This window comes from Dromaius novaehollandiae, unplaced genomic scaffold, assembly GCF_036370855.1.
Source record: "Dromaius novaehollandiae isolate bDroNov1 unplaced genomic scaffold, bDroNov1.hap1 HAP1_SCAFFOLD_48, whole genome shotgun sequence".
In the NCBI taxonomy this organism is placed as follows: Eukaryota; Metazoa; Chordata; class Aves; order Casuariiformes; family Dromaiidae; genus Dromaius; species Dromaius novaehollandiae.
The window spans coordinates 858,915-882,657 of record NW_026991436.1 but is presented as its reverse complement, the minus strand read 5'-3'; the positions used below and the strand labels follow the sequence as shown (position 1 = coordinate 882,657).

General features: G+C 42.3%; 1 protein-coding gene across 1 annotated transcript; it reads left to right on the top strand.

The window, feature by feature from the left end:
- The first annotated feature begins 586 nt into the window (after positions 1-586).
- On the top strand, positions 587-23,460 carry LOC135326501 (ankyrin repeat and MYND domain-containing protein 1-like). The gene is made up of 13 exons (XM_064504343.1): positions 587-688; positions 1,834-1,980; positions 5,925-6,089; positions 8,898-9,161; positions 9,626-9,766; positions 12,543-12,713; positions 13,414-13,521; positions 15,144-15,275; positions 16,125-16,238; positions 17,896-18,061; positions 18,900-18,966; positions 21,186-21,340; positions 21,534-23,460. Exons 1-13 carry the CDS (start codon positions 587-589, stop codon positions 21,563-21,565), a joined length of 1,764 nt encoding a protein of 587 aa, XP_064360413.1. The 3' UTR covers positions 21,566-23,460.
- Positions 23,461-23,743: the final 283 nt, after the last annotated feature.

Here is a 23,743-nt window from a genome sequence, read left to right as displayed (position 1 = left end):
CGGGGGCTGGCTGTCGAGGGACGGGCTGCTCCAGGAACAGTTTGCCATACGCCAACTGTAGGGACTCCTTCCACCTCACCCGTGACGCTCCGTGCTTCTTCTCTGCTGGGCTGCGTTGCGCCAATTCCCCTCTCATCTCTCCCCTGCAGAACGTAAGGGGTTGTGCGATGCAGTATATTTGAACGATGCCTTTCCCAGAAATTGCTCCTCAGGAGCTAGCCACGGCAGGGTGAAGGCGAGCGCGCGCAGGCCTCAGCGGGGAGAGCCGCTGGCCCTGCAGGAGCCGTGCGGGAGGTGGGGGCAGCCCCAGCAAACGCCGCGCCCCGGCTCCTGCGGAGCAGCTTCGGCCCCCTGCAGACTGTAAGCGAGGAGAAGGCACCCCAGGCTGCACGAAGCGAGGACTCTCCGGGCCTTTCCTCCTCAGGCCTTCGCTGCAGACGCTCCGGGGCCTCCGGGCCGCTGCGGAGGCGCTGCCGGGGCCCGGCGGCGGCCCCGCCTCCCTCGCCCCGCTACCGTCTCCACGGCAACGCGGGCGCCGCCGAGGCGGAGCGCGGCCGCTGCGGAGCCGTCGGCGGGGGCCGCCGCCATGGAGGCCGGTGCCGAGCGGGTTTCCAGTCAGGCGGCGGCCGAGGGCGGCGCAGAGGAGGCGGCAGCGCCCGGCGACGGCAGCGGGCCTGGGGGCGGCGAGGTGCGCGGGCCGCGGGGAGCCGCCGTCGGGGAGCGCCCTGCCTGGCGCAACCGGCTGCAAGCGGGGCCCCCCGCCGCCGCCCCCCGGCCTGGGCCGGGCCGGGGAGCCGGGCCAGGCGGTGGGAGCGCGCCGTGCAGGGCTTTCTGCCTTCGTGTTCCCCACCGGTCCATTTGGCAAGGAGGTGGGTCTCTGAAATGCGGGTTTTTCCCAGGCTTGCATCTCTCCTCTCGCCTCTGGGTTTGGGGCAAACTAGGCGGTTTCGCCTTATTTCTTAGTAAAGCGAGCGCTTTCCCAGCTGCCCTGCAACATCCGAGCACCTGCTCGGCCAGCGCGCTGGCCCTTGCTGCCCTTTGGGGGCATTCTGTTGCTCTGTGTTCAGGTTAATAATATATTTGCTGCTAAAATGCAAATCGGGACACAAGTTCCCAGATAACGTGCTTTTGCCCCCCTGCTTCGAAGGACTTGGTCTGCCCTCACGCTCAGGGTAAGCAGATGGCTGCCGTGATGCCGTTGCCGAGAGTCATTTGAGCGATAGCTCTTTCTCCAAGCAGAGTTTTGTCATTTGGAAGTAGGAATATTCTCTATGTGTGGAGGTTCTTTCCTTCTGTATTGAAAAAAATGATTTATAAGCATGTTAGCTAGGTGTTTTTTGTTTGGTTTTACTGGGTTTTATGTATTCGGCTGCTTGTTTTTTAGCAAAATAAGTGTTTTCATGGCTATGCTGAATGCCCTGTTTTATCGGATGCAAAATTTCCCAACCAAATGTTTATTGGGATACAGGTCTTTGTGAGAGGTGTTGAACACTTTGATAGGTCTTGGTTTAGCCTGCATCATTTGGCAGCATATCAACGATATGAACACTGAGACACATCTGCTAAAATAGTATGATCTTCCATCATGATTGCTACATGATGGAAGAGCTGCTGTGGCAACTGGTAAAATCTTGGTGGAGTTTTGAAGACAGTGACTACAGTGAAGATGAGATTTTGCCTAGTCTTTCTTAACTGTATAACAGTTTCATCCTCAGTTTCCTGCACCTTGTTAGTGCTGCTCTGTTGCATTAAGGAGGCAATTAAAAATTCACTTATTTCTGTCCTCTGAACGGTATCATTCTTACTGTCCCTTCTCTTTGTGGTGGATTACAGAGATACACGGGACAGTTCTACATGGACCATCGCCATGGGAAAGGGATATGCTACTGGCCTGATGGTTCCAAATTCATTGGAGCATTTTATCTCAGCCACGTAGAAGGCTATGGGACTCGGGAATGGAAGGACGGCAGAAAATTTCAGGTAACTGGAAAAATGTTGTGCTGTTACCATGATTTCCCTGCCTTTCAAAGTCAGCATGAGTACAGGAAAATTTGAGTGTTTTTTTTTTTTTTTCAGGCAGCTCCATTAGTGTTTGGGTTGTTTAGAGCAAAAGTGTCATGCCTCAGTCTCCAGTAAGCTAGATTGCTCTCTTGAACTACTCAACTTCTACTGTACACAACTTTTGCTTAGGGAAATATTGAAGGAGATAATGTGATACTGTCTGTCTAGAACTGAAAATCTGATGCCTGGAAGAGTTTCTTTTTCCAGTTTCTAATGTAGAAGTCTTCGGTATTTACTCCCCTTGCTAGATGAAGAACTCATTAGCTAGTCAGTACTCTCAACAGGCATATTAAGAAGCCAGCAATATGAAACTGAAAAATACTGCATTTGAAGAAACTGTGGAGACAAAGAGCATTCTGGAGTATCGAGATAGCTAGTTGTCTCTTTTGTATCATTTCCAGGCCTGCTGCTACTAGTAGAAGCTAGAAAACTTGTTTTCTAAGAGTTTATAATTCTTTGTTTTCAAAGAAGAAGAAGGTGTATCTGAAAAGTGCCCAGCGTAGGGCAGCCCTCCCCTCATACTGATACATGGGTATCTCTGCAACAGGAAACAGTGCTTCATCAGATAATCCAAAAGATATAACAAAACAACATACAGCCTTTGCATTAAGTTGGCCAACAAGAACATAACATTCTTGCTGAATGTTGATAATGTGGCACTAATTATGGATTTCGGAGAACTTTAATTTGAATAGATCATGTATAATCTGAAACTAAGGGAAAAATAGAACACCCTCAGGTTATAATCAAACTTGAAATTTTATTCTTGCCAGTCATAGTGCTTTTTCCTGGTTCTTTATCTCCATAGCTAAACAGTTCAATGAGTGAAGCAGTTAATTTGTGTTCCAAATAGCTGTTCTGAGGTTGTGATAGCCTTGTGTGAATATGCCTTGAGCCGTGTGTGTGATCCAGAAACACCGGAGATGCATCAGCCTGCTTGAATTTGGAAGCGGTGCTCATGCATTGCTTAATATAGTGTCATATCAAACTAGGATGGTTTTCTAAGGAGGCTAAAACTCCTGTCTTGTAGTGCTGTATTTGTGTCTGAGACTCTTCTGTTGGCATGAAATAAAAACATGTGTTGTCATGCTTGCAAGGTTGTCCTGAGGTTAATTACCATGTTGTCCTGAAGTTAATGACCATGGTAAGAAAAGAAATAGTTGGGAACTGCGCTACCTTTCCCATACTCTACGCCTGTGCAGTTGTGTGTCAGAAGTGTTTCTTCTGATTTGGAAAACATTACTGAAAATCTATCCTGGTCTAAAAAGTAGCAGTGTGGCTAATGAATGCAAAGCTGGATACAGAATAGTATAAAACAGAATCCTGCTCAGGCTAAAATCTACGTGAAATTTCATCTAAACATAACATCCCAATGTAGTTAAATTTAGGGCCTTCCACTGTTCTTGTACTGGAAAAGTTAATGTGTTTGTCATTAAATGAATCAAACTGACTGTGAAGGCTTTGTAGTACAGAATGGCTTCAGCAGTTATTACTCTGCCAATAAGAAGTGGACCAATAAGACGCAGGCAGAACAGTTGAGATAGAAACCAGACTTTAATTGTATAACTTGTTTGATCTCTGATTGATGCTAACGAGCTTACTCGTTTCTTAAGGGGCTGTACAAATCTGATGAGCGATTTGGACCGGGAATTGAGAGCTATCCAGATGGCTGTCAGGATGTTGGCTTGTGGCTGAGGAATCATCTAATTAAACTGTGTACTGAAGTACCTGGTTATTTTTCTGTCTCGGATCATCCAGAACACTTCAGATATGTTGATGCCAGTTCTCAAAGGACGTATATTTCTGTTGAGGGGGACCCATTTCTCCGTAGCTATAAACGTCTCCCCTTTGATGACAAGAATATTTTGCCTGAAGGAGTTTTTGCCTATTCCCATAACACAGATCATCTTACTTTGACTTGCACCTTTCCGAAAGAGTGTGATGCTTCATATTTTCAGAATACCTCCAAGCTGCCTGAGGAAGAACCTTGGCCTGTTGCAAAGTAACCCCCTTACTGGTCAGAATGCAGATGCGTGTTTATAAGCACAGGTAGCTGTTGATCATTTGTTTTTTATGTATGGATTTTTATAAATCATATCTATTATTTTCAAATATAAGTTGCATGATTGCAGCTGCTCTCCAAAAGTTTTTTTATAGTCTTGAGATGACAGGTTGCCAATGAGGATTTTTTTTAAATGAAACAAACAATTTGCGATACCAATGGTACCTTTCTGTGGTTGTCTTAACTCTTATTCTACTTCAAGGCTATAGAAAACATGCTGCAGCAAGTCTGCAGCTACTTGTAACTGCCCACTGAGCCTTAGGTTTATATGTAGCTTGATACTTGTACATGGAGATGTTCTTTGGGCAGGCAGAGTATGTTTTGGTTTGCTTTGTTGCTGGGAACACGTGCCACATGTGTGTATTTTATAGCCATAGCTAAAGCTGGTTATATAAATCAGATACTAAACAGATATGAATGTGCATGCTAAATATTCTGTTTGTAGAAACACTTGGCAGTTAGATTTTGCTTTCTAATTTTATAGGTGTTGGATGGCTGGACATTTATGAACTCTTCTGTAGCCAAAATCTGTGTGCTGCTGCCAGCAGCCCCTAGACTAGTTTGCCTTTCTGCCTGTAATTTAAGCAAACTTATACTATCTGAAATAGTTCTTAAAATGATAGCTGTTCATATTTTTGCATCTTACCCAGCAGCATGTTTTGCTCTTGATGTGTTTTTTCTTTAATTGCATTAGCGGCCTAAGAGTACCTAGCTGCTTAAATGCATCAGTGCTTTTTTCTCCTTTGCTAGGTGCTGTGAAGCAGAGTTTACTTCAGACGTCAACTTCATTCTCAGTGGAGTCCGCAGTACTTATGGGCCTCCAGGCCCCAAAGAACTTGCCTCAGAGCAGTTAATTCAGAAAGCGGCAAAAGGAGGCTTTGATGGGGTCTATACGATTCTGAGGGATGAGCTTGCTCATCCGGACGTAGCAGACAAACATGGATACACAGCACTTGCTGCTGCCGCTGTAAGACTCTGAGAATGACTCTTTACCATATGATGAGAAATTCCTGGTGTAGTAGCCTGGATTAGATTTTTCTCTTGTTCCATTACATAGTAAGTGTGAAGGGAATGTTCAGTAAACAACAAAAGAGCAGGTGTGGCATGAGGAATATCTGTAATGAATGGTATCATGCCAAACCCCACAGTAAATAATAATCTACAAAAAGAAGCACTTCAGTAAACATTAGAGATTATTTTAGCTGTCAAGTTTGTTTTCCGTTTGTGATTATGCAGTGGACTAGATCTGCGTTCTTGGGTATGACCCTGTCCTTATTACTGTTTTTTTCTTGTCCAGTCGTAATCACATTCAGACAGGGTTATTTTGTTTTTGCTGGCAAGGGGTGGTGGTTAGAAACTGTGCATGCATGACTTGCTGTAGGGGAGGATGACCTCCCCTTTTCTTTGTGCCCTTTTCAGCTACCTGAATAGCTGGCATTCATTGTAAAGTCCAGCAAAATTTAGATAATAATTTAGGGCGCTATATTTCTTTCTGTGTGTGAATCCTCACTGAGTTCCTGTGAAAGCTGGTAGAAATTGCTATAAAAAAGAGAGGAAGGTCAGGGATGTACTTGAGGATGCTCCAAGATACACATTCTGAACCCCGTAAGACATGGTTCAGTATCGCGTTTTTATTGTGTGCAAATATAAACCTGAATTAGTTCAACAGTGTTGGCTGTCACTACTTTCAAACTGTGCTGCCTATTCTTTCCATGTAGAAATCTGCAAGTGCGTGAGTGTATGTGCAAGTACAGATGTTTACAAAATAAAACAACATCCTGAAGCATTTTCTCCTCTACAGGTTACTTCCCACAACGATATTGTCAATCTTCTTCTCGATAGTGGAGCTGATGTGAATAAGTGTAGTGATGAAGGATTATCTGCTCTCTCCATGTGCTTTATTCTGTATTATCCAGCAGAATCTTTTAAGGGTAATATTGCTGAGAGGAACCTGCACAGCTGCAAGGTTGGTTTATTTCTAATCTAAAATGTCAGAATCATGATATATTCTCATCTCAAGCTGTAAGTTTACTTTTCGGAATTACTTTACTGTGTTGACTCCCTAGGAAAAAGCCAGAACTTTTGTGCATCTTGCACTCTGAGGATGCAGAGTATTCTCTGCTCTTACACTACTAAGTCCTACTTCAAATGACCAAGCTCCAGTGCAGAAACAAGCTTACTCTGCAGTTGAAATAGGGCACTGTATTAATAGCACAGATGTGAGGCCACGTCTGCTAGGTATTTAAGACAGTGAAGATGCAGTGGGCAACTGGTGGGAATTACGAAAGCATCCAAGCAGGACAAGAGGATTTAGGTGGTTCCGATAGCACAGAGTCCTGCTGGCATGGTTGAAGTGTCAAGCAAGAAGCAATTCAACTGTCAGAGGAGTCTCTTGACCCTTAGGGAGTGTTTACAAAGGAAGACTCATGACCCTAGGCTTCCTCCTGCCAAAAAGAGAAGTACCTGCTTTAAATTGTCCTGTGGAGGAGCATGATACATATTTTGTAAGAGTACAAACCATGCAGTGGGGAAGGAGATGAAAACAAGGGTGAAGCAGAGGGTCAGGAATCTCCAAACAGTCTGAGAAGATAGAAGGAATCAAAGAGGGGCCTAGGCAGGTAGGGACTGTGTGGTAGAAATGTAAGGATGTTGCTGAGGCTTTCAGAAGAGGCTACACAGGTCTAAATGCCCTCAAGAAACTTGTTGGAAATGAACTACAGAATAGTTTTTGGTTGCTGTAAAATACCTGTTCAAGTTCCAAGAGTATGTTTAAGTGGTGGCCCGTTACCAAAGTTGCAAGACTTCTGTGGGAAGGAAAGAAAGAGAGAGAGAGAGATGTATATAAAGCAGATGCTCAGAGATTCACAGAAAATCAGTGTGAAACTATTACTTCTCATTTTGGAGTGAGAAAAGGAAATTAGAAATAAACAGGATTTGTTTCTGTCACGGTCTCTAAGATTCAGAAAGAAAAATGTGCTTTGCTTTCTCTTTTCCTCTGAGTTGAATACGAATCCAGAAGATTTGGAAACAGTGGTCTTGGAGGTCCTAGTTCTACATTCTCGTGCAAAATAATGCAGGTTGAAAATCTGTAAGAGTCTTGTAAGCATGTTTTACTCACAAAGGAAATTGAGCAAGAAAATGTTCAGTTATTTGGTTTATTTTTAAAAAAAACAGTTAGAAATTACTTCTAAATGATTTCCCTATCTGTTGTTAACTGAATTCCATTATTATTACATGCTCTTGTATTACTGTTATTACTTGTATTATTGTTCTGATGACTGAATATGCTGACTCACCCATTGAAAGTGTGGTTTTTCATTTTTGTAACTACTTTCTTTTATTTTTTTAATCTTCAAGCAGAAAGAACAATCAGAACCGTCAGAAACAGCTAATGTGTCTGAAGGCGTAATCTCAGAGTAAGTCTCACTTATGCCCTATGAATGGGAGACAGAGTCTCCTAAGTCTCTTTGAACATAGAAGGCAACAATTAGTATTTCACATATTTCACAGAAGGGTGCAGCTATTGCAGGAAAAGCTAGTCAGATGTCAGTATATTTTTGTTTGCTTAACTATAGAAATCTTGTGTTCATATCAGTAGAAGCCACTCGTTTATATGCTCTGTTATAATTCAGGTTGGCAGAGTGTGAAGAGTGAAGCTGGAAAGTGTAGTTCAAGCTAAGGACCTCATGCTTGAACAAGACAAGCTTTCCTGATTGCATACTTTGCAGCTTGTCACGGTCTGCTATGCACACCTGCAGTGTAGTGTGGATATGAGGAAAGATAAGAATATATTCAGCTTACTCTTTGAAGTTTTGACTACATTTGACCGTGCTGGTTGTTTTCTACAGGTGTCTGTTTAGCCGCGTGGCCTGAAATGTAGTCTTTTTGTCTTGCTTTTATGGATCCCCCAAAGGGCCACATCTTGCCTTTTGTTTTGCCTCCAGAGCAGTCCCCAAAGATGATGAAATTTTTGTGTTGGGTTTTATGCCAGCGTAGGTCACTTTGACGTCTTAGAATTCCCACAATGAAAATTCCCTGTTGGCCTTCTTGCCCTTCATCCCTTGCATTTGGCTTTTGTGGCACATCTTGCCACCTCCCTTGCTTCTCTCATGAATATTGTGTGTGCGTTGCATGTTTTTCATTGGAATATAAAGATGCACTGAATGTAGGGCTTGTGAGTAAAAATGAGTTAATGCCATGTGAGAAAAGAGGAGCCTCTGCCCAGATCACTATGTGGTAGAGTTTCTGGGTGGTATCCAAGGACTGTTTGCTTTTTTTGATGGTGTTAGGTTTCTTTTTTAGGGGTGTGCATGTGTATTTTGCCTCCATGGAAATACAGATGGAATCATCAGCCTGCTGAAATACACTGTCCTAGTCCAGCATAGCTCTTGTTCCAGCTTTGGTTAAGGGAAACACAGAAAAAGTATCTCTGTTTTCTTGGGATGGATGAATGAAGTACGATAGAGGAAAGAACCTTCCAAACAGTCTTAGATGACAGGAAGGAGGAGTCAGTCTGTTTCTGTCATTAAACAAGTCTCACACTAAACGTTTAGAAGTGACACATGAGTGAATAGTGGAGATGCAGGGAACCTTACTTTGCCTATCCATTCCCATGCAACCCGAAGGAACTGCTTTTAAGTGCTGCCTTTTTAGTTTGGAGGGGTGAGATATCCTCTTCAGGTAATAATATTGTTGCCTGGGTGGAGCACGGCAGTTGTTGTGACACTGCTCTAAAGAATGAAGTCTTGTCTCTGCCAAATGCCATTTTTAATGTCTGCACCTGGGAGTCATCTTAGTTCACCATCATTTAGAGGTTTTTTGCAAGATGCTAATGAGTGATTCTGGTATTTTCCATGTCAACTTTAGACAGCAGAAGAGATGGGCAACAATCCAGCTGCTGCTTCACCGAGGTGCAGATCCCAATGCATGCTGGATACCAGCACCCCTTCTCTTCCTTGCCGTTAAAGCTGCAGATGCAGAAGCAGTGAAACTCCTCTTAGAAAGGGGAGCCAGGACTGATGTGCGGCTTCCATCCAAGGTTTTATTGCATTATAATTGATAATGATGTAGGATTCTAGATGAGTGCAGCAGCTTCTGTGTCCTGCTGTAAAATCTGCAAGTAAGAACCAGGTTTAGAACGGACAAAAAGCTGTTTAAAGTGATTATCCTGTTCAAAGAACTATTTTATAGAAAGAACTCAAAGCTCCTTATTCCCTGAGTTTTCCTTCCTCATTATGTTTTCTTGTTGCCAAGCCCATGCATGACTGGGGAATGCTTGTGAAGCTGCTCCTCAAATTGGTAACAGCTGTTGTGATTTTGGTACGTTGTGTATCTGGTACCTTGAGCTTTCCACTGTCCCGTAACTCAGTTTGTAGGTTCATGGTGGCTGAAAGTGAGACACAGTATGTGGGAAGAAGAAGCTGGGATTATTCTGTTGAAAATATTTGGTACTGTTTTAAGTTGCGATAAACAGGAGTCTTAATGCTATGTTTCTTTTTTCAGTTTGGGGGTCTAACCCCTCTCCACATAGCTGTATCTATTCCTGGGGAGGAAGGAGTCCAGATAACACAGTACCTCCTGCATTCTGCACCAGATCTTGATGCAAGGGCAGAAGATGGAAATGAGGTATATGGTCCAGACCAGGTATGTTGCTTTGTGAGCTCAGCTTCTTGCAGCTCTTGAAGGCTGCACAATACATAAGCAGGGAGTTGAGCTTCCTGCCTGCTTGATTTCCGTGAAATTTTTGCATCCTATTGGAATAACTATGGTCCTTTAGAAAAGAAAAAAAGTAAAAAAAAAAAAAAAAAGCCACTGGAGGTCTGTATTATTGGGTTACAGTAAACACATCCATGTGTTTTGATGCCCCAGAACATTTTTGCTGTCATGCCTCGTTTAAGGCAGAGGTTAAAAGTCTCTTGTGGGCAGTCTAGTATAAATGCCTGAAGGTATAATGAGAGCAGTGAACATAGGACCACTGTCAGAAACAGACACATGATGGGACCTGCTTGTTTCATCTCCATGGAGCCTGCCTACTTGTTTTTGTTTTGTTTTGTTTTCCTTGAACACAGACTCTTTCTGCTGGATTCCTGCAGCATTCACTGTGCCCCCAGAGTTACAGAAAGATAGCTCTGCAGTAAACTTTTTTGGTAGTACAGAACTTTTTGGTTAGGGTTGCCATTTTTTATGATAATTGTCTACTTGTGATGGAGTTATACCAGCGAAAAGTGCTCTTTTTGGCATTTGTTACCTGAGGAATTACTTTACGTTATAGTACTTAAATCATTTCACAGAATTACAAAACAGTTGAGAGTTTGGAAGGGACTTCTGAAGATCGTCTGGTCCAAAACCCCAGCTCAAAGGAGGGTCAATGAGAGCAAGTTGCTCAGGACCTTGTCCAGTTGGGCTTTGAATATCTCCAGGAATGGAGACTCCATGGCCTCTCTGGGCAACCTCTTCCCGTGTTTGATCACCCTCACAGGGAAAAAAGATTTTTATTATGTTCAAGTGGAATTTCCTGTCTTTCAATTCCTGCCCATTGCTTCTTGTCCTGCCACTGGGTGCCACTGAGAAGAGTAAGGCTCCAGCTTGTTTACTCCCTCCCATCAGGTATTTATACACATTGATAAGATCCCCCGAGCCTTCTCTTCTCAAGGCTAAACAATCCCAGATCTCTCAGCCTCTCCTTGCACGAGAGATGCTCCAGTTCCTTAATCCTCTTTGTGGTCCTTTGCTGGACTTGCTCCAGGGGAGTCCAGAACTAGACACACAGATGTGGTCTGACCTGGGCTGAACAGAGGGGAAGGATCACCTCCATTGGCCTGCTGGCAATGCTCTTTCTAATGCTGCCCACGATGCTGTTGGCCTGCTTTGCTGCAAAGGCACGTTACTGGTCATGTTCAGCTTGTCCACCAGGACCCCCAGGTCCTTTTCTGCAGAGCTACTTTCCAGTAGGTCAGCCCCCAGCATATACTGGTGCCTGGGGTTATTCCTTCCCAGGGGCAGGACTCTGCACTTCCCTTTGTTGAACTTCATGAGGTTCCCCTCTGCCCATCTGTCCAGTCTCTCGAGGTCCCTCTGAATGGCAGTGCAGCCCTCTGGTGTATCAGCCACTCCTCCCAGTTTGGGATCATCAGCAAACTTGCTGAGGGTGCACTCTATCCCTTCATCCAGGTCAATTAGTAAACAGTAGTAAACAACTTAACCAGTATTGTCCTTGTATTGACCCCTGTAGGTGCACCACTGGTGACTGGCCCTCGGCTGAACTTCATGCCACTGATCATAACCCTTTGAATCCGGTAGTTCAGCTAGTTTTCAGTCCTCACTGTCCATTTATGTAAGCCATACTTTAGGAGCTTGTCTATGCAGACGTTGTGGGAAAAAGTTTTGACAGCCTTACTGACATCAAGGTAAATGACATCCACTGCTCTCCCATCTTTCACCAAACTGGTCATCTCCTTGTAGAAGGCTATCAAGTTGTTCAGGCTCGATTTCCCCTTTGTAAATCCAAGCTGACGACTCCCATTCACTTTCTTTTCCTTAGTATTTTTGGAAATGGCTTCTCAGAGGATGTGCTTCATCACCTTCCCAGGGATTGAAATGAGGCTGACGTACTTGTAATTCTGCAGATCCTCCTTCTTGCCCTTCCCGAATATAGGAGTGACATTTGCTTTCTTCCAGTCCTCAGGAACCTCACCTGGTTGCCATGACATTTCAAAGATAATTGAGTGACCTTGCAATGACATTGATGGGCTCCCTGACATCCCATCAGGTCCTAGTCACTTGAAAAATGAGTTGGCTTGTGTAACAGGAAAGATAAGATTTGTCTTGTCATGACAGTGGCTAAGGTGAATGTCTGTTTGCAGTCCAGGGAGGTTTAGATAGCTTCTTCAGTTTGTATTGCAGTACTTTCTCCTTTAGTAGCAATCAGGATGACTTGGTACCTATTTGCAAACAGTATGCAGTTATAAAATGCCCAGATGCAGTGCAGGCTATATTACTTTCTGACATACCATTTTTTATTTTTTTATATTGGTCTGGTAAGCCTATATTCATGCACCTTAAATGAATGACATGTGAATGAACTTGAGTGAAGACCCTTTTTGCCTGATAGCTTGCTTCTTTCTTCCCACCCCTCACTGTATCATTTGGCCCAGTAAAAGTTATTAAATTCTGTCTGTAAAATTTTCCTTCCCTGGATTCCTCCAGTGGAATCAAATTTCTTAATGTGCAGTGCTGAAGATGATTTAGGCAGATGGAATCTGAATGTAAAGAAGGAAGTAGAAAAAGGGTGGCCATTGTTTTGGTGAGGCTGAACAAGTCTCGTCCATGATTGACATCCAGAGCAATGGGTGACCAAGCAGTTTATTTTCTTCTGTATGTCTCTGAGCTATGTTACAAATGTTCACATAATTTCACTTAGGTTCCTCTGCCTCAAACCAGAGAAACCCAGTTGTCCCGTGGTGTCACTGTGCACCTGAAGAATGAAGCAGGACCACCAAAAGGGTACTTCTCCTCCTATTTTGGTCCTGTTCCAGAAGAAGGTGGAAGGAGTGCATTGCATATTGCATGCGAAAGAGAGGATAACTGTGAGGTAAGAGCATGGCATCCGAGGTTCTGCTCATAGAGAGTACTTATAAGCTAAACTCCCCAAATGACATATCTGGGGAATGAATACTTTTCATCCCTCTGTAAGGAGCTGATTGAATTCCCAGGATAAACTCCTTACCTTGTGAATTATTAGTGTTGTACTGATTAAAAACCCATTAGCACTTGAGAAAAAAATATTTCTTAAGTCTTTAGAATTCTGTTTAACACAGGAAATTCCTCTGCTTAAGTTTCCATTAGTGACTTGGCCATTAAGTTTTACTATTCACGAGGCCAATTTGAAGCTGGACAGTCTGAGTTTTCTCATGTGCTAACCTTTGAGCATTTGGGTTTTTACCGTAGTAACATTCTTCTAGCAGATTTACGAGGTGTGCACTTGGAGGAAGGAGAGGTTTTTGAGAGAGGAGATGTACTTCTTCAGAGGCAAGCTTACGTATACCCTTTGGCAGCAGGGTTAATGAGATTTGGTAATCTGATGGAGAGGTTTATGCATAACACTACCATGCTTGGGGTTCTTAGCCATGAGAAAATGGAGGTATATTTTTGCTATAGGATCATAGCTTAGGTGAAAGGCTTGGACGTGTTTTATGCTGCTCATTTTGTTCATTATTGTTACATATATATTATATTTAAAAGTTCACATTATTATGATCTAATTCCACCTTTTTCTGCACCTGCCTACACAGCATGCCAGAGATGTTATCCGCCTCCTTTTAATGCATAAGGCAAATCCAAACACACTGTGGAGTGGCCATTCACCACTTTCCTTAGCAATCGCCAGTGGGAATGATTTGGTGAGCATCTTTGAGTTCCTCTTTACGCGTGTTGTACTCCTCCATTTGTCTCTGCCTTCTCTGATGACAGGCAGACTTGGGTAACTAGTTATGTTTGCCATAATTCATTCCCAGAGAAAGTACTAAATTTGCTTTTCTTTCAAACCTGTGGATGTTGCATGAGCTGAACTAGAGGAGCCCTGTAGTATGACAGTGATAGCTAGAAATATTTGGTAAGATTCAGAAGGGTATAGCATTCAGAGAAGAGTATCCATTTTTATGAATCACAAGAACATGCAGTTCTCTTACAGGCTACCTCCCCACTCAAATCATCCCAGCCAAATGTTAAAACACTTTGCTTCTGGATATGAGAAAAAAAATGTAGCTCTTTGAGGGTAAGGAGTATGCTTTTCTAGGAAAAGATCAGTGATCACACTTGGAAAGGATCTGGGCATTACGGGGCTCAGCACTCCACAGAGGAGGCTTACAGCTCACACAGTAGAGTGCAATATGTGAAGTCAGCACCTACCTTCCCTGAGCAGGGAATGGCCTGCCTTCTGCTCAGACAAGGCCCTTAAGAGTGGGTCCACAGCAGCCAGCATGCTGCGAGAGAAAGTGTACAAGCAAAACAGGTAATGGTGACAAAGTGGTGTGTCTGCAGTGCTCTGCTCCTCTTGGAATACAGCTCCAGGCTCCTGGTTCATCTTCTTTGTGGAAAACAAGGGAGGAGAGTGAGGGGGTAAGAGTTGCACCCAGGCTGCCCACTAAGCTCAGCCGTTGTGCAGGCAACCAGCCAGCACAAGGCCAGGGGAAGAACAATTGGAAGGGAGCAAGCGTGACTGTGTAGCCTAGTGGTTCAGGTAATAAGCTGATAGGGGCAGGGTTTGGGTCTAATTTCTGTTTCTCGGGTTACTTTCTCCTGTGTAAAAGCACGCTAATAATTCAGTCAGGCATTGTCTTGGAAATGCAGATGTGAACAAAGCAAGGGGAAGCCACTTTCAGTGTTACTGATGAAATCAAAATTTTACCTCTTGTTCTGTCACTGCAAGTTTTATACTGTGTGTTAGGATTAATGGTAGATCATAATGGAAAAGATCTACTGTGTATTGTTACTTTCTAGCTATATTTATTTCAGTAGAAAGTTATCAATCATCTGGATACAATATAATAGGGAGCTACAGGATGGACTGCGGAAGTAGATACAGTAGAAATGGATGCAGCCAAATACAGTAGAAAAGAGATTCTGTATCAAATGTTTGAACCAGAACATTTTTCCTTATGTTATCTTTGTTTCTTTTAAAAGACAATTTAGGTATTTTTCTGGAAAAAGGAGTTTACTGCATCTTTGATTTGTTTGTACAGAAAAGATGAAATTTCAGGACTTCCCACGGAATGGAAAGTCCCATATCCAACACATTCTACTGCTTCTCCTGCCCCTCTCAGAGGCTAACATTCAATGGAGTGATGATCTAATAGACCATAAATGTTCAACCTCTCTAATCCTTATCTTTATGGTAAAACATAGGTGGTTTTAGTATATTTTATGAAACCTACCCTATAGCATCTTGGTCTGGCTGGGGTATCGCTTTTCTGCTGTGGAACTGTCAAAATGCATCTCCAGCAATTATCTGTTGCATTTGCAGGCAGTGGTCGAACTCCTCAAACATGGGGCTGATCCAAATCTGCCATTAAGCAGAGCAGTAAGAAGTGCCCTCTGTACAGCTGTCAGTACCACATATGAACAGAAGAGAACAAAAGCACAGAGGATTGCTTTGGTGAGAGAAATGTGGGTTTTTTTTTGTTGTTTTTAACTTCAGGAAAAGCAGTAATTTTTATCAGGTGTGTTGAGTTCCATTTCTCTTTAATGGGCAAGCTGATTTTTTTTTTTTTTTTTTTTTGCAGAACAATTCATTTGTGTCTCTTCCCAATGCTATTTGTTTGTCTCCTAAGGAATAGAGGTTTTGTAAGGAAATTCGTTTTCATGTTTGAGTGAAGGTGATGGCAACCTCCTTGTGTAGAAGCGGAAACACTGCATTTAAAGCAGATGGGGGGTTGCCCATGGCCCTGTCAGATCTGACTGTTACCTTGTTTGTAAACACAGCTGGCATCCACATGAAGAAAGATGCATTGCATTTGATTGTGCTATATAAAGTAGTTGATAAAGTGCACTTTCTCACCTATGATGAGCTCAATGGAAGCATTTGGCCTTGTGAAAACTGGACATTTTTCCCTCGTCCCATAAAGCACAGAGCTGACCTCATTGAGAATGGAGGGGAGGAAAACTGCAGTTGAGGAGCACTAGGAGAGGAGGTGATTTCTCCAGCCGGGTTCTGTTCTACCCCGCGTCACTAGTTGTCCGTGCTTCATCTGTTGCTGCAAGATTAGGTTGTGAGATATCCAGAAACAAATAGCAAATGCCTCCAAGGAGGTTTTATTTACAAAACACATGTAGATTTAACAGTCCATCAACGGCTCTCCAGTGGCAGAAGAAATGCACAATTTGGTACACAGAGTAGCCACACAAATCGAGGTTAAGCTCTGATATTCAGCCCTGTCTCTAACTGTGGCATGGACACAGTATAGTTAGAAAGCTGGATGTCAAATGTTTTGCTTTCTTTTTTCAGGTTGATAAGCTGCTTGAAGCTGGCGCGGATATCCTTGCACCAGTTACTCTTAGGGAAGGACAGCAAAAAGCAGTGGGAACAGCTGTCGACTATGCCTATTTTGAATATTTGCAGGTATGACTTCAGTTCCCGTAACTGAAGATACCGTGTTCTTTGCATTCATCAGAACAAACAGCCTCTTGTGTCCTTAGGATTTGTCTAGGGCCTTCTTCAGAAGCTTTCACTGAAAATTTACTTTTCCCTTCATTTGTCTTGAGACTCATTTCATTTGCTGCCAAACTTATAACCACCCGAAGACTGAATACCTCTAGTAGTTTTGCCTGTGAAGGCAATCCTTGTTGTCACATTTTATAGTAAGATTCTGTTCATAATTGGTTTGTAAAGAGTTAGCTGTAATTCTACATCCAGCCATTAAAAACGGAAGTAACGTGCGTTTCCATGAGGCTACAATCAAAACAGGAAAAGCTGTTATGAGATATATATATGTATAGTAGATAATAAATTTAGGTATGTTATAAGCTATGATAATAAATTACTGATCAGTCAAACTTCAAAATAAAGGGTTAACCACTTATTAAAGTCATCCTTAATCATTATTTAACCCCTTATAAAAAGAATCTTCCTATGAAGTATAACTAAGAATTTTCTGCCCAGTTTTTTTTTTTTGGGGGGGGGGGGCGGGGGATGTATTTGTTTAAAAAAAATTTTGAAATGGTCTGCGATGCTGTAACAGTTTCTAATTAGAAATGAATCTGCCTTTGGGTCATATAAGTAATTTTTTTTGGTAGCTTTATTGTGAATAAGAAAGTTTACATGACAAAGAATCTTTGTTTCTTAGCAGCGTCAGAGATTAAGTGGTTTGGTTCTTGAGAGAATCATTTGTTGAATAATGCAAAAAATAGATAGAGAATTACTTAATATATTAAACTAGGAAACTGCAGGGATGGGAAGGAAAGCCAAGTTATACTGCAGATTGCTTGCCTCTGGGACATAAACAGTAGATGTTCTGAAAAGAACAAAAGTAATGGTGAGTCTTGGGCACCTTGCAGTAGAGCAGCCACATTCAAGCTACTTGAGAAAGTGCAACATGGTACCTCCAGTCCTAAGGTGGGGTACAGCTCATTGCTACTACAGTCCTGTGACTGTGGGATCCATCACTGCATCTCACTGGCAGAGCAGCCTACTTGGAGCTAATGTGGTTTTCTGCATCCCGCTGCAGTGTTCCGTGTAGATAGTAAAATTGTTATTCTTTGGCTTGCAATCGCAACTGATCCTCAAATAGGAAATGCAATTTAAACAATTAGCAGTTGTAATCACTGGCCAGCCTTGGTCATCATTCTCCAGGTATCTTACTTCTTTCCTGTCTTGCTCTGGTCTGCCTTAGGCTTTTGCATCTTGGGTTTAATATGCTCCTTGCTGGCACTAATAGGGAGCAGTGTGGGAAACAGAGAAACTTAATAGTGGCCAAACAGTGCCCTCTAGCAGTCTTTCCATTTTCAGGAAGCTTTCCTGTGTTCCCAGAAGTGCTGGGAGAGGAGGAGAGCCCTGCAAAATGACGGCAGCTTCTCCCTTGAAGAAAAATTGTTTTAGTTAACTTGTTGAGCACTCACTGAACAGATAATCGGAACAACTAGACTGTTTAATATGGACATCTCCTGTGCCAGGATTAAGCAGGGATGATACTGTGCTTTTAGACTGGTTTGACTTGAAACACTTACTTGTTAGATTTGTTCTCCCATACATTAGCGTATTAACTCCTGGTGTGTTGCAGGATAGGAGAATTGCTCACACACCATACGATGTACTGACAGCATCTGAGCGGGAGATTTTTCAAAAACGGCAATCACTGATGGAACACATTACTGGGAAGCTCCGTGAGCGTGTCATCCTGAAAGAGAAAGAATGGAATCAGGAAGAGCTGCGAAGATCCAAGAAATGTTAGTTCAAGCTTAAGGGTGGCACTGCCTGGTGTGGAGAGGAAATTTACTGTTATTAGTTCCAGTATTGTTGTCTGAAAGGATAGCTCTTTCTCAAAACCAGTCCTACATAAGCAGTGAGGAGATGTAGGGGTTCTACAAACGTTAAAGAGAATGAACAAGTCACTGTGAAGGAAATTTTGAATATAGGCTTAGTGCCTATGCACTGCTTCCTCGTGAATTCCTATACAAGATCTGTTACCACGTGTTATGGAGTAATTGAGTGAGCTTGTTCCTCTTTCACAGATGGACCTTTGAATTGCTTTGTATTTGGTGCAGGTAGCAGTGTGCATTCAATGGTGACTGTGGACAGCTAGCATATGTCCATTCCCCGTGGTAACTTGCTCCCAGGTCCTTTCCTGGGATTCCCACTGTATTAATGCTCTTCTACTCCTAGAGTGGTGACAATAAATATGTAAATTAAGGTCATTTGAATGACTTCCTGAGTAGTGCTCAAATACATGGTGAAGCCAGGCTTAGACTCTAGATCTCCCAATACCACTATAATCTGAAAAATGTTTCATATATTCACTGTGAAAAATATCCAAATGAGGAGTAGAAGGCAATGTTACCTAGAACTATTATGTCTCACATTTTTCATAATCTTACTTTCAAGAAGGATGTTGTTTTAGTGTGTCTGATACACATCATCATATTGATTATGTTTGCCCAGTTGATCAACAACTGTCCTGTGGCTAAGCAGAGTTTTAAGGAAAGGTGTCTTGTGACTAGTATTCTAATTCTCAGATCCTAAGTAGGAATGCTGATTTTTTTTCCCCCCTTCTTTATGTTGGTGTAGTGGATTCAAATATTCGTACATCTGCTTCAAAGAAGAAATCGGGGAGCCATCATGCGAAAGAAGTGAGGTAGGTGGAAGACACTGCATGCAAGTGTTGACTGTTCTTAGCCAAAAATATTATGTCCTGTTTTTTCCTCACCAGGCTTAATGTCACCCTACCATGTTTTTTCTTTTCTAATTGTTTCCTCTTTAGTGTGTCCAGTCTTGTCAGCTACAGACAGCTTCTTCCTCTGTTCTGATCACATCATTCCTTTTCAGCTTCAGACTCTGCCAGGAGAGTCTGCATAATATTCAGTCTTCTCGTGATAAGCAGTGTGGCCTGGTATCTTAAGCTAATTCATGACATCAGTGGCTTAGGGTAGCTTACAAATACTAAGAAATGGACACAGACAAGTTTTGTGGCTTGCATTTCTGGTCTCTAAATCAGGAAAGACTTCTAGAGTTTGAACATTAGTCTTGGAATTGTAGCATTCTCAGCGGTTTGAGTTACGGAGGAAATAGTTGGCTCAAGGATACTGTACTCTGTCATCAGTTTCTTCTGAGCAAGGCACTCTCATCATCCTGAACTTTGTCTCAGTATTTGAATCAAGTGAGAATTTGAATCATGGTCAGGAACTGAGGCACTTTTCGCGGGCATAAGTTGTGAGGTAGTATTTCTGCTGAACCAAAATGGATCAACAGTAGCATAAGATGCAGAAATAGCCGGAAGAATGTAAACCAAGAACTAAAATGAAATCTGGAAGGTTAAAGCAGCACACAAACGTTTTACAAATAGATGTTAGGGATGACTTGCAGGCAGAGATGAGATCTCAGTGAAAATTGCTAGCCATTTCCTTTGCCAGAATTGTGCAAGTTTTGTTTTCTCAATTAGTTTCAACAGCTGCCTGTCTGGTCACTATAGCCCAAGAATGGGAATTTCACATAAACTTCCAAGTGCAAGACTTGTATCATGTTCTCAACATACAGCCCTAGGCAAATATGCAAGGTTATGATTTGTAATTGGACAGGCCTTTACATTTACAGCCAAAGGAGACAGCAACTGGTAGACAACTTATTATTTCAGGGATCCTGCCACTCTCTCCTGAAACTCTTTCCCTGCAAAGGCCTGATTCTACCCAAGCTCCTTGTTTGCCACCCTCTGTTCTTGGCTCCATGGAAGGATGGGAACAATTTACCAGCTTATCTGTACAGTAACTGGAGTTCCTTGATATCATTGTTCCTATTTAGCTGTGGCTTATCCTCTGCTGACTACCACTGTGCCCACACTGTAGCTATCCTCTCATAGAACATTTGTTACTCTCAGGGAACTGATCCTTGGTCTTTTTCTCTTCTGGGGACTCTGCAGAAAAGTTGCTGCAGTTTCCAATTCAAGTTGGATGAATTGTTTTTGTAAAGACCTCTGTTGGACTGTGGCTGTGCTTTGACTGGATACTGACAGGAGTTGTCTGGGTCATTGCCTGCTACCTCCCTTAGCAAGGCATTTAATGGAATCCATGTCACATGACTAGAATGCTATAAAATCTGATTTGGTGTTAAGTGTAATGCATCCAGTGTTGCCTCTGATGCCTCTTAGCTCTTTAAAATTATACTAACACATGAATGAATCTATTGCATGAAATCACCTTTGGCTTTATGTTGTGGTCAAATTTCATAAGTGCAGAACAATTTGGCTCAGACCACATTAGGGAAATCGGTGCTGTAAGGGATTCTTAAATGCTCTGAAAAGGATATAGGTACATAGGCCAATTTGCACTTAGTAACATTCTACTTCCCAGTCCCACTGAAAATCTTTGCCTAAGCACTCTTTGCTGCTTCTTCCAGCTTTGCTGTGTTGCAGGGACCTGGCTGTAGCCCTGTTTGCCTCTGCAATATTCCAGTAGGTTCTGTCAGTTTTTTTAAGTCTGCCTGCTTGGCTTTATTTCTGGCCGCATATTGTCTGCCCTGCCTGCCAGTTTGAAAGTGAATACCTCCAGACTCGGTTGTTACGAGCAAACTGAAGCACACCATGCACTAGGATGCAGATGTTGATTTGGTAAAGGCTTGGGAGTGTTCCTCACTAGGACGTTTGACTTTTCTAGGGGCTGGTGTGCAGCCCGGTCCCCAAATACTCCTAGGATAAGCTGCAGGGTCTCCTGTTTCTTTATCCGTGAATATTACGACATTTATATTTCTATATTGTGAGCCATTTTGATATAATTTTACTGTGATGAACAAACGTTGTCAGACTAAGAAAAAACTTCAAACAAACAATATTGTGCTTTTTTTTTATAACTGCCTTTGTTCTAGGACACCGTTTTTTAAATACTGCTATCAGTGCGGACGTTCTGTTGGTGTTCAGCTGACATCTTGCATTCATTGCCATGAAATCTTCACTTGCAGTGAAGCTTGCAGAAGGAAATCCTGGAAGGAGCGGCATAGGCATGAGTGTTCGGGATTGCTGGGTAGGTCTGACAGTCACTAGTATGTGTGTACAGTTGTTTGTGCATGTTTTACTGAGCTGGAATGTCTTCCTTGTAATGGCTCAGTAAAATGTGTTTTGGTTACAATTTAAACAAAAAAAATTCAGTTATTCCCTTGAATAGCTGTGTCTGTAAAACCATCAGCTTTAAGAGAGCTACTAATGTGTCATTACAGTCAGTTTCAAGAGAGAAGAATCTTTCAGGTGAGCACAGAACAAAAGGAAGATGCTCCTGAAGACTAATGTTCATTACTGAAATCATAAATATACAACTTTCCAAGCTGAAGAACCTCAATACATCTAACAAGCTAGGAGGAACGGGGCTTTCAGTACAAACTTTACCTCTATCTGCATATTAGAATAGAAATCTACGAGATTTCTGACCTTTGTGCATTGAATCATTGATACCACCCTACTGTGGTTCAGGTAAACTGCAGCATTTGTCATTGACAAAAAAAAGGACATTATACACGTTATACACATGCACACACTACACAGCAGTAGAAGACTGGCATAGTGGATTTATACAAGAAATTAAAGTGCTGTCACCATATGAGATGCTCGCATATGAGCCACAATGAGGAATCTGAAATGTGAAGATAAATAAGGAACTGCTGCCATTCTGAGGCTGATCTGTCTTTTAGTGGCTGTCCAGCCACTAAAAAGTCGGTCCAGGATGGGTCTTTTAAATCTGGGTACTTGTAAAACCTGTGAAGGGAGTGAGGCCTGTCCAACTGGAGATGATTTATATGAAGCATACATGCTTATCCGTATGGGTTCTAAACATCTTCTAGCGGTTTTCCCAAGATAAGATATCAGTGGTGTACTTCCCAGATTATATGGGAATAAATGAAACTGTTCTTAATAACGGGAGATTTCCCTTGCACCTTAATCAAGTGCTTTTTCTTCTTCCTGTTCCTTTCATAAAGTTTTGTTACACTCCTGCATATAATTAAAGCTTTTGAGTTTCACTCTTTTCTGGAAGCTACCTTTCACCCACTTACACACTTCTGCTTTTACAGCATTTGATGTATGAGAACTGCAACACGTGTATACAGAACACTCTGTTTTTACTACTATTTTTTCATATGTTTGGGATGGAAATGGGAACAGACTTAGAAAGGGAAGTCCTGAAGACTGTGAATCGGAACCACTAGAAAACAATAAAAATGATCTGGGGGAATGGTAGAGGCTTCTGGAAAAACGGCACGGTGCATGCCACAGAAGGGTAACCAACCAGCTTGAGTTCGGTCAGACTCTGTCTTTAAGCACACAGTGTGTTGCTGACTGTCCTGCACCCTGACAGGCATGCTGACTTCTCTAAGCAACCATCATGGGCCAGTCAAAGCAGGACACTGGAATGGAGACAAAGTAGCAGCTACTCCACTCAGCTTAATTTTTGCATCATCCTCAAAGTGATAGAGAAGAATAATGAAGTGATAATAAAAAAACATGTTCGGAGCAGAATGTGCCTTGATAGATGCTGCAGAAGCAGCAAATAAAGCTGAAGGGCACAGGTCAGATCTGATAAATTATAGCCCAACCCACAGACAGCAGAGATTTTACCACTTTAATGGCAATATATTGCTTATTTATGTTAAAAGATTTGACTTGAGAAAAGATTAGGAATTTTCCTAAAATATGAAAGGATCAGATATCTGATAAAACTCCTAGACCAATGAGGCATTTGAGCTTGTTTGACTAATGAAATCAATATATACATACCTTCCAGTGAAAATGTCTTTGCTCACAAGGTGTTCCTTAGTCAAATTGTTTTCAATGGTTAATCCATTCTGGAACTACTGACAGATGAAAGAATCCTTGATGTGTGTATTTCAAGTCATGCTATTTATTTTCTTGAAACCAAAATGAAAGACTGAGCTTCTAAAGATAGAGCCTGGCAGAAGCACTTACTGCTTAAATGGCATTGTCCTTCCCTTTTGCTTTTGAACATCTGAGCAACTCAGTAGTTAGAGCTTGGGTGAGTGAGGTGTTGAGTCTTCACTGCTGAATTGTGACTGTTAACAGCTGCCATCCATATCTTCCTCTTCAAAACTCTTCCTGTTTTCTGGAGTTCTAGTTCCTCACTTTTGTTTACATGAACAAAAAAAAAAAAAAGAAAAAGAAAAAAGAAAAAAGAAAACTGACATTGAAGAAAATGATTATTTAAAATTAATGGAAAGCTTTTGTTCTTAAAAAATGTTATGATGGGCTGTTTGAACTGTTTTGTTGGAGCAGCTTCTCTTGGACACCATCTCCAAGCATAGGAACCCTGCCAGACCATCTGGTGACCAGTTATGCAAAACAGGGGCGTCCTTGGCTGCAAGGGATGCACCAAAATAACACAGTTAAAAGTTCACTGGCTAATGATAACTATACAGCCCAT

Coding starts and splice junctions, on each gene's coding strand:
- LOC135326501 (XM_064504343.1), top strand. CDS start 587: ATGGAGGCCGGTGCCGAGCGGGTTTCCAGTCAGGCGGCGGCCGAGGGC. Junction 6,090..8,897: donor GGAACCTGCACAGCTGCAAG/GTTGGTTTATTT, acceptor CATTTTTAATGT/CTGCACCTGGGAGTCATCTT. Junction 15,276..16,124: donor AAGCACAGAGGATTGCTTTG/GTGAGAGAAATG, acceptor TTCTTTTTTCAG/GTTGATAAGCTGCTTGAAGC.